An 11,706-nucleotide genomic window follows, 5' to 3' on the forward strand; every position below is an offset into this window, starting at 1 on the left:
AGAGTTGTATTCCATTTAATATTTTCTATCATTTTTTTTATAAAGTTAAACAATTTTGTAAAACTCCTAACGAGTCAAAATGAGTCTTTAAAAAATGGACGGATACGGATGAAATATTCTTTAATTAAACTAATTAATCAAATTGCCAACTAATAGATTCCTTCTTAAATATTGCATAAACATACCAGCTTAATAAGTATTCCCTTCGTTCCTAGGTGAATGTTACATTTGGATAATGGTACGGGTTTTAAGAGTTGTTGTTTTGTGTGTTTAGGATTAAGTGGTAAGATAATACTCTCTCCGTCCCTAAAGAATATATACTTTGAGATTACTCAGATTTTAATACAAAATTGATAGAGTAAGAGAGATGTAGAGAGAAAAAGTAATTAAAGTATTGTTAGTGAAGAATGGGTCTTATCTTATTAGAGATGAAAGAGTTTTCAAAATTGAAAGTGTATATTTTTGTGGGATGGAATAAAAAGGAAATAATGCAAATTATTATGGGACGAAGGGAGTATATATTTTATGTTATTTTATGTGTTAATCAGACCAATGAATTTCGGATCAGCTACTCATTGTTAGTAGTATTTTTTTAATGCATGAACATTCTTGGCCACGGTGAAGTTAATAAGACATTACTATTTATTTTTGAGGAAACGAAGCATATTGCTGATTTGATATTTTAGGGCCCAAAAGCCCAATACAACAACGTACGTGGAAATGGTAAGACATGGACAAAATCAAGAAAGGAATTAAATTCGAATATAGTTAAGTGAGAATATCCCATATTAACTCAAACTTTAAAGTTTACATTTTCTGTATACACGTTCACTAAATCTCGACCAGTAAATTTGATTTGGACATGTAAATTTTAATTTTGCTAGTGTCACAAATAAATGTTTTGTTGAATTTTTAATAATATTTTAAAAACCAGACAGATAAGTAAAATCGACAATGATATTGGGTCATGGTTCAATAAGTCAGATTCAAACTAAATACTTATTAGATTGATTATTGGATTTGAAGATCTAATAGGAGTAATATATAGACACTTTAAAAGCAAGATGATAACAATGTAATATTCCATGTTTTTCAGATGTAATCTAAAATTTCTTACACCTTTTACTTTATATGATTACATCAGGGACAGATCTATATGCTCTCAACAAGGGGCAAATGCCCCACTTCAAAAAAATTTATTTGTGCTATTTTGATTACTATTTTTAATTTTTTTTTTTAAATACCTTTATAAATGCCCCTTCTCAAAACCTTAAAATCTCTTTATATAGAATTTTGCCCCACCTATAGAGAATTTCTGGATCCGTCCCTGATTACCATAATAAATGTGATTCTTTCTTTATTGTATTATCCTTTTGTAATTCACACAAATCAACTCATCTTTATTTATGTGTTTATCGTTTCCCATTGAGCATCAAAGGATCGCTTCTTTAATTTTTTTGCTCTTTATATTCATCAATTATCATCATATTGAAGATTGTAGAGAAATAGTAGTAGTTCCGCAGGTTGTTAGACGGTTGATGAGATATAAGCGCGGGCACCTACCATCCACTATGTGCATACTAGTACTATGTTAAAAGTGGAAAAAGCTAATTTTGGATTAAACATAACTACCAAAACCGCTTAAAAAGTACTATAGTAATGTATTTTCTTTTTATATATTTTTTAAATCACATGTATACCGAACACGTCTTTGGAACGGGTGACAGAGTTTAAATCCGTGACCTTAAGGTTACCACTGCTCCGCGCTGCTAACTACGTTGTGACCCGTTTGTAGTTATGTTTTATTTATAAAGACAGCACTATATGAGTAGTTGTAATACCGTGAAATGTTAAATGATAAACTAATATTGATGAAGTCTCTATCTCATCTTGTGATTCAAAATCAGAATTAATTTTTTATTTGGTAGTATCATTTGTCACGGACATCTTCATTAAACTAAATTCAGGTTAGTTGTACAAGTTTACACACAACTTATATATATGCATCTGCATGCGCATAAGCATGCAATAAACTAATATAATTATCAGCTAATACATTGGATTGCAGAAGTTCCTTTTACCATTATATTCTTTAGTATTTTTTTCCAATTTGTCAATAGAACATATAATTAATTAATTACCCATATTTAAATATATTGAAATAGGGGAGTGATCAATTGCTAACTCATCATTTACTAATTGCTAACTTCAACTAATATAAGGCCATAGGATTTTAGAAAACGTGTGGTCTACAATTTTCCACGTGTAATTTTCGTTTTTATTAATAAAATAAAAAAAGATAAAAAAAAAACTCCAAATTAGGATTTTGGATGAAAATGTCAATATAGTGTTTCGAAAATATCAACACAATGCTTTGAGAATGTCAACACAATGCTTTAAGAATGTTAACCCATTGCTTATATTGACAAATGACATGTATTATAATATATAGTATGTTGACATTTCTGCTTGTACGAAAAAATTAAAAAATTTCAAATTTTTATTTTAAATTTTGACGTCGGAACATATGCATGTAGGATATCGTTGGAATCCTTATGAAATTATCTTTAATTTGATATATGTTATATGAATTTAAAGTTTTGGGATTTATTTTAAAAATTAGTTATAACTAAACATGTAGTTAATTGACATTAATACCCATATTGATATTTTTTGAAATTAATCCTATGGCCTTATTGACGTTTTTCGTTGATCGTATTGACATTTAGGGATTAATGATCTAAGCCCTTAATTTGAATATCTAATAACTAGTATTATTTAATTATAGTTAGCAATTAAGTAATGAGTTAGCAATATAACACTCCCATATTATAAATTAATATTTTAAGCTTTTTTACTTATTAAAATTTATACTTTTATACTATAACGATTAATAAATTTACATATATTACCATTCGGATCGGAATAACAGACATTCAGGAAAAAAAGACATGGTTATCATTTTAAAGGTTGTTACAATGTCTCAATCTTTCGATTTCTTACAAATTCGATCATCATTTTATTTGCATGAGTTTGAAATTGAGATTTAGACATATATGAACGTCAAAACCAAATTAATTGAGGATATCTCATATCTTCTGAGTTTTGAGTGGGTTGTCTATCTTAATTCTCTACAATTCCGTATATAATTGAGATTGCAAATTAATCTGAACCATGGTTCAATTCAATCTTTGTATGATTTACTATATATTGCCATTAAAAATTTATATCATTGCATTATATATATAAAAAGCAATGTCGAATATATATATAAAAAATTCTCATAAAAATAGATCTAAAAATGATATTTACTGTCTCAATCATATACACATACATCGAATTAATGCGTATAGTTTTGAACAAATTGCAGAAGGGAATGGGCACACATGCATATTTGTGAAGAATTTGTATGACAAGTCAAGCTAGAAAACAAACCATTTTTTGTTTATGAACAAGATATCTATCAACGGTCACCAATGACTAGTTTCTTTGCTAGTTTTTAGGCTTGTAGAAGTGGGACAATTAACCCATAGATTTAATATTGCCCTATACTCAAAAGTGAAAAATCGATCCCCTAATCTTTGATTAAGAATGTGTGAGTCTCTACCACTCAACTAGACCCTTGGATTAGAAAGCACATCATTTTATTTGTTGGATAAACTCCAAATTATACGACTATTCATAAGAATCATAACCATAGCTTTTCACATGGTTGACAATACGACTCTATTCGATGTCGTTTTGGAGCTCGTGAACTCAATCTCCTTATTTCAATGATGGCTTTTTCTAGTTTCGCATGCCTCATAAAATTGGTTAGTTGAGGATTTGAAATCATGATTTTTGGAAATAAATCAAGAATGATGTTTGGAGAGAATATTAGAGACATCCTATAATAACATTATCTATGATCCAACCAAGTACCAACAACATATGTAAGCTACTAATAAGTATGAAGTATGAACTAATCTTTAAACACATAAACACCATTGCATAATTTTACATAATTTTATTTTTACTGAAATTGAAATGTGTAGTTGCTTTCTTATCGTGATACATGCATGATTGTTACAAATAATGAACTAATTAATAGGGTATTAGTTACGGATGATATCAGGAAAAAACCTACTTCAAATTAAAATAGAAAGTCAAGGCATGATTTATAAATAATATGAAAATAATAAAAATTTGTATTGCTTCCCTACTTTGTATTGCTCATAGAAAAGCTGATTCTTGGTCAATAGTTAGGATTTGCTTTTCCAGCCAAATCCCTGGGTTATATAAAGCGACTATATAAACCAGAAATATTTACTTTGAAAGTTGACAACAAATAAATGCTTTTATTTAGTGCTTCTTCCTTTTTCACAATAGCAATAATTCAACATTAACCACTTATTATACATTTTGGTACACACAGACATGTCACATGAACAAATTACTTTTTTTATTCATTACTTCTTGTCTTGTTATTTAATTTACTTACTTTACTTACCTAATTACTTCACTACGTGACATTAATGACAATAATTCGTTTGCTGTCAGTTGAAGTAAATGCCGTTAATTTGTTGAGATTTGTGACATATTCGACGAATTCAATGAATTAAACTATAGTTCCTTTCATATATCAGATCCAAAGGGTTTAATTCTCTTGTAATTTATCAGACTCAATTAAAATAGAAATTGAAAAAGCAAGCACTGCCGCTTTGGACCGCCTTTACTCAGGCCGTGATTGATGGCAAATACATTTCTCATATATTAACTGTATTTTTTGGAAATAATATCCCATATGAATAAAAGTAATAATAAACATATTTATTAATTTATTTTTCGGGAGAGGGAACAATAAATAGCATTGAAGCCCACACTTTTCGTCCCATACTCCTACCTTAAGCAAGCCTCACAAGATATATCTTTCTTTTTTATGCAGTACTCTCTCCGTCCCATAAAAGTTGAGTCGTATTCCTTTTTAATCCGTCCCAATAAAGTTGAGTCATTTTCTTTTTTAACAAAATACAAAACATCTAATCACTCTTACTTTATTCCATTATTTACTTTACTCTCTCTTATCTTTCCTACTTTTTTCATCTCTCCTATTTATTTAATATAAATTCTTAATCTCCGTGCCCAAAAGTTTTGTCTCAACTTTTATGGGATGGAGGGAGTACATATTTATTTTTAAAATTCACAATTTATATTACTAGTACTGTATTATATAGGTAAAGTAAAAATAATTGTATACAAATTTCCAATTCGACTCACTCAACACGCCCAACCCCAACTTCACTTTTCTTTAACATTCAACTACCAACCCAAAAAAACAAACATTATTTCAAGAATCAACTTAAGCAAAGTTCATTATAGTCTTTTCATAAATAGGCTGCCTTTAACCAAAGTTTGAAACATACTCATTTTTCTCCACACACACTTGCTCCAATGGATTGGTTCTCATGGCTCTCAAAAACAGGGCTCGAGCCCACCCTCGTCTACGAGTACGGCCTCTCGTTCGCTCGAAACGAGCTCGAGGAAGGCGACATCTCCTATCTCAACCACGAGTTCCTCCAGAGCATGGGGATCTCGATAGCCAAACACCGCCTCGAGATCCTCAAGCTCGCGAGGAAGGAAAGCGGGAGGCCGGTATCCCGGATCCTCATCGCCATCAAGAGGACCAAGAGGTGCTTCTCCAAGTACCTCCGCCCGCCGTGGGCCCGGGCCCGCGACGACTCTGCCCTGGCGCTTGTTCCCCTGCGCAGCAGCTACAGCGCCCGATGGAAGGGCGGTGCGCTGCTGAGGAGGAACAAGAGGATGGCACTGGCCAGCAGGAGCGGGAACCTGCAGGTTGGTGGCAGGGCGCCGCTCCTGCTGACCAATGGGAGCCCCATGTTGTTCCACAGCTCGAGAATCGATAGCTTCTCGAGCCCGTGGACGAGCGATCTCCCCCCTGAGACCGAGGAGGGAGATCGGAAGGAGGAGGAGGGAGAGGATTGTGATGAGTATTGGTCCCCTGCAGTTGAAGATATCAAGTGGGATGCCATGTTTCAGAACTTGAAACCTACTTGAAATTAACGGTTGGTGGCAATTTCGTGATATATTTTAATCTTTTGTTAATTTTGAGTTCAATTGAGTGGTGAGAAATTGGTTTTTGGGGCTCTTTCCACCATTAGAGCTTAATTGGTTTAGGCATCTTGGTTATTTTAGTATGTATTGTATTTTGCTAGGCGTAGAATGGACTATCAACAGTCCCATCCACCAACTGAAATTCGGTAAAGTGGTTATGGGTCTACTTAGTATCTTTACTAATTTCAATTGTGTCTTTAATTTACTCGAACATGACATGTTCTCATAAAGATGTTTTGCATATGATGTGTTTGTTTTACTTTATTTGGGAGTTATTTTGTTATCGAGTTTCATTCGATTTTATATGTATAGATAAAATGTGGAGCAAGTAATAGTATAATTTTATTACCGAATTTCCTTCAATTTAACAAATTTTAGACTAAAGTATATCATGACACGTCGTCTATTTTATAGATGGTCCTAGAACATGGATAAAAACAATACATTGCATGTTCACTTTCTATTATAAAGGCAAAACAAAGTACATATTTGAAAAAATGATAATTATTCGTAATAAAAATTAGTACATTGTGGATGGAGTGCCGCCCTATGTTACTAACTATAGACTATAGTAACAAAAGAGTTGCAAACTTTAACACTGCATATTTTGCCGAATGTTGACATCAAATTCGTTAGAAATTAGGCCAACTATGTTTATGCCCAAAAAAGTCAAAGGTAACACTAGTATGATTGAATCCACATTTAGGTTGTTGATAGGTAGAAATGGGAGTGGGTGGAAATTATGAATGACCCACACTACAACTTTTTTACAAGCCAAGAGTGTGCAAAGAATTCATCAACACAATCCCTTTGGTTTCACTCCTATGGAAAAAGTTCGAATATGTTGGCCAATTTTTATAGGAACATCACCTAAACAAGGGGGTATGCCCACTTTTTCCCTTTGTGTTTCTCTCCACCACCTATTTTCAATCACTCTTTGGTCATTCCTTCTCTTCTACTTTTGTGCCCACAATTTGAAAGTATAAAAGTTTGAAACGTCTTAGACTTCCCACATTTTTCAAATCAAAATTTCGAAAAAGAACCATAAGAGGAAATTAAGAATCAACCATTTTGCAAATTATAAAAAAAGAAAAAGAAAAAAGACAACAATCCATGGACACAAACTAAAAAATTAGTTAGAGAGAAATCCAGATCTGTTCCTACTGAATTCGAAGGATTCTTTTAACCTAAGAAGAATTTATCGATTAGGTAAGCTGATACATTTGGTCCACCACATAATTCAGTGATGTTCCAAATCAACAACTTAAAAATATAATGATTAATTCGGATATTAAATTAATAGTAATTACAGATAATCTTTCTTGATATTATGTCTCCCAGTTGATGTAATCAACTTTGGAAACAAGTGTCACCTTTTTTACTCACATATGCGTTATGGCATTTTGTTGTGTTCTCGAAACCATCCTCACCGGCACATAAGCGATCCATCCACATATTGTGCCCCTCCCAAATTCAACAGAGATGAGAATGAATCCGAATTTTGTGGCATGACGTTGTCAACACCGGCTCTTAGCAACGTGGACCCAATTGTCCCGCTCAGAAGGCACGATGATCGTGGTCATGGGGCTTACCACCAGCAAAGATATTTGGAGTCAAGTGGGTGTGTAAAGTTAAGAAGAATGATGCATTGAGCTAGAATCGTAGGCGTAAGAGATCGATCAAAGCCCTAGAGAATAATGATATGGAAGTTCGTGATACTACTGAAGGGATCAAGTGGTGTATACACTTAAGAAGAATTTTAACGAAGAAATTGACAGATATAAAGTATGACTTGTTGTGAAACGATATAGTTAAAAAGTCGAAATCAACTATGTTGCGGTATTTGCACAACCATTCTCTATTAGACTAATACTCTCTCTTGTAGCCCGGAATAGATGGAAGATTTATTGGATGGATGAGAAGTTAACCTTCTTGAATATATTTTTTGGTAAAGAATTAGGTTTCCACCAAGTAGTCTGGCGGTACATGTTGAACGCGCAAGAAGAATAATTTTTGAAGTTGAAGAAAGATTTATACAGGCTATATAAAATTACTATTTCAAGTACATGACACAAGAATAAATCTAACATTTGAGTTGAAATTTTGAAAAGGGTGTGCGCACTCGTTCACACATGAATGATACTACTATTATTCATCCAAGAAAAGTCACATACCTGTATATAGTTGATTAATTCATACGGAGTATATAATCAACAATAACAACATCTCGTGTTTCTCTACTTTGTCAACAATAGCAATAAAGAAAAAAAAATGTTGGAACCAACCTTTCAACAAATTTAGAATTCAACAAACAAAATAAGTACAGTGAAGCTGCAATCAATTTTAAAATTTTTATGTCAATTCAATTTGTTTTTCAAGTATTCCATTAAACTATTTTTGTCATTTATCGCAGTCACAACCATTCGCGACGCAATATTGATTCGGGGGCGTTTACTTTCCTATTTTAAATAAGGAGCTAAATCCCAATTTTTCAAAATAATAAGGAATTAGTCATTAATCATTAATGCTCGAAAGTAAACTAATTAAATGCATAATTACAATAAAGATTAGTTTGACCTTAACTTAGATCGCAAAATTCATTTTCATTTTTCAGAACCCGTAAATTATCAGATTACCATAAATTCGACTGTCATTAATGAGAATTTAAGCCATTAAAATAAATGTAATTTATACCTTTTGGTTTGAATGTTGTTTTTCCTTTGGTTTTATTCAGTTTTTCGTTAGTAAATCTGGATCACAGATTTATGCCAATTCTAAATCTCAATTCATTCCTCCACCTATTCAGAGTTCAGCCTAGACTACTTGACTACTGAAGAGAAATCAAAACTTCCTAATTTACGAAAAATAAAAAACCATAAATTCACAAAACCATTACCATAATAAAAATAATCCTTTTTAAGCGGAATATGAAAAAGTAACATATTTCTATATTAATAAGTTTTCCAAAAATCGCTGCAAATCTTGTCCAACTGCGTGATTGCTACTTCAATAAAGTTTTTTTTTAAGAGAAAAAAATTCGAAGACCGCTCCGAGTTGTTTTCAAATTCAAAAATTTCAGAGCCACGAAAAAACGGCTAAACCGACCGAGTTCACTTAGCGCGTCTGTTGTGTACACCAAAAAAAACCCGCCAGATACAAATTTTCCCCTATTATAAGCCATCGGCTTTCGACATGACGGAGAGCCGGCTCGGCCGCGGCTGGAAGTCGTGCCGGCGGCGCAAGCTGTGCGACGACGGCCGAATCAGCGCCGCCAATGCTCTCCTCACCAAATCCCCCTCCACCGTGCCAATTCGCACCAGCGAATTCGTCATCGCGGATCGGCGCATATTCAATTGATGGCTGGACCGATACGACGAGGACGGCGACGCCTGGTTCCCGCCGTAGCCGGGGACAATGCTGCTTTTGTGCAGGCTGCACCGGAAGGAGCCTGGGTGCGTCGTAGGGGAGCACATACACGTCTTCTTCGGCAGCGAGCGTTGGCTATGCTTCTGGCGATGAGAAGCGATCGGATGCCTCTGAGATGCGGAGAATCGGACCGATGACGACGGCGAAACGGATCTGCCGAGGCTGACGCGCGTAGGGCTGCTGGATCGTAGCCGGGGATCAGAGCGGGCGGAGAGTGTCGCGGCCGACGATGAGATGGAGGAGGCGCAGAAGCGGCCGGACGGCGAGAGCGAGCGCGGGAAGTGGCTGTGGCTGTGGAAGGTTGTACCGTGCGAGGATCTGTTTCTCGAAGACGCTTCCATTGGTTGTACTTTGGTGTGGAGAGAGTGTTTTCTAAATTCTGGAAAAAGTAGAAAAGATTGGGAAAGTGAGTTTACAAGGGCCGATTTGCTCTCCAATTCGGCAAACCTAATGAAATGTGATGCAATGTTTATATAGGAAATCAGCCGGTGGCAGTTCAGTAATTAAATCAATGTATAGGGGTATTTTGGGAAATTTAAAACCTGCTCTTGGTTACGATTTGGAGGTCGAATATGATGAGTATTTGTAATATTTTTGGAAAATTTATTGGAGATTTATATTGGTAATATGGTATTATTTTTACTATAATAAATACTATTATGAATATTCTATTTATGTTTTATGTAGACATGGAAGGAAACCGATTGGAGTAATACATTATGTTTCCTTGGTATAATAAGTATTCGATTACCTTTTGAATGATATAAAAAGAATTAATAGATTATGTTTCCTAATTTTAGGTATTATAAGTATTCTATTACTCTCTAAATTATAATTTATGTCAATTATTAGAGGTATAAAACAGTTGATCAAAGTCAATGAAATCATGATCATAATTCATATGCACCTACAAATGCTGTGTTATATAGTAGGAATAGTGAATAAATAAACAAAGAATATATTATATATCTAAAAGTCTTATTATTGTTATACTATAGTTATAAAGTTGGTTTGGGTTTGTGGATTTTAACGCAATGAAGTTTTCTTTTCATGAGATTCAGTAATAGTTAATTTTAAGGATGATCAAATTAACGATAGATATGGTCAAGATAATCACAAATAAGAAATATGTATGATCGTGTTGTATCACGATTAGAGTAATTATAAATGATTGCAGGGCATATCCCAAAAACTAAAAATAAAACTTGAAGCGTTCAATACATTAATAATAGAAGTGCTTAGAAGATTTTGAATATTGGATTGGATGTTTAACAATAATACCTAATAATTTATTGCATTTGTTTATTTTGATTTTTTCCACGGAATACATTAGGTGATACGGTAATATCTTGTCATATCTACAGGACTTAATCAGTGGACTACATAATTTGATAATTAAATTATTATTGATTTGAGCAAAACCAACTGTGACACTTTTACTAGATACACTCAATGTCGAATCTCATAAAAGAAGCCATAAAATAATTTTTGAATTATGAGATTGGTCCACAACTCTAAAAATTAAATGCAAGGTATAGCAATTATTAGAATTAAAGGAGTAAGAAGAATAGGCGTGATTCAAATCAACAATTACTAGGGATAATATCTATTTAAATCATGATATTTAGTTAAATTCTGGTTTATATCATGACATTTCAAATTAAAATATTAAATTATGAAATTTTATATTTTCTCAATTGTCTTCTCTATGCATAAATCGATGTTTTTTGTAATGTTAAAAACGATAATATTTCAATAAAATAAGAGAAAAATGAAAAAAAAATTGTAATAGAAAAAAAACTTATATTAATGAATCACGTCTTTTTAAATATAGTTAAACAATGATATTTTGTGTCTGGATATAAAAAAGTTGAAACTTCATAATTTAATATTCTAATTTTAAAAGTTTATAAGACAATCTAATATTTCACCAAACTTCGATAAATAGCTATTAACCTTAACTAATACTATCATGCTTCCATAACTGCACTCTACACTCTTAATTCGCGGTAACAGACACTTTTGTGGTGACAAAACAACCAAATTTACACGCATAAAAGTATGATGTCTATAACGTATATTACTGTTTAGCAATAATTTTCTCAAAATTTTATTATGAGTGTGTTTCACAATAATTTTCTAAAAAAATTATTATGAGTGGGTTTCTCA

General features: G+C 32.9%; 2 protein-coding genes across 2 annotated transcripts; one reads left to right on the forward strand and one right to left on the reverse strand.

The window, feature by feature from the left end:
* The first annotated feature begins 5,308 nt into the window (after positions 1 to 5,308).
* Positions 5,309 to 6,354, forward strand: LOC125212844. The gene has a single exon (XM_048113119.1). The coding sequence runs from the start codon at positions 5,431 to 5,433 to the stop codon at positions 6,052 to 6,054; it is 624 nt and encodes a 207-aa protein (XP_047969076.1). The 5' UTR covers positions 5,309 to 5,430; the 3' UTR covers positions 6,055 to 6,354.
* A 2,811-nt stretch (positions 6,355 to 9,165) lies between these two features.
* Positions 9,166 to 10,071, reverse strand: LOC125216729. The gene has a single exon (XM_048118494.1). The coding sequence runs from the start codon at positions 9,876 to 9,878 to the stop codon at positions 9,282 to 9,284; it is 597 nt and encodes a 198-aa protein (XP_047974451.1). The 5' UTR covers positions 9,879 to 10,071; the 3' UTR covers positions 9,166 to 9,281.
* Positions 10,072 to 11,706: the final 1,635 nt, after the last annotated feature.

The sequence above is a fragment of the Salvia hispanica genome, chromosome 3 (genome assembly GCF_023119035.1).
Source record: "Salvia hispanica cultivar TCC Black 2014 chromosome 3, UniMelb_Shisp_WGS_1.0, whole genome shotgun sequence".
Taxonomy (NCBI): domain Eukaryota; kingdom Viridiplantae; phylum Streptophyta; class Magnoliopsida; order Lamiales; family Lamiaceae; genus Salvia; species Salvia hispanica.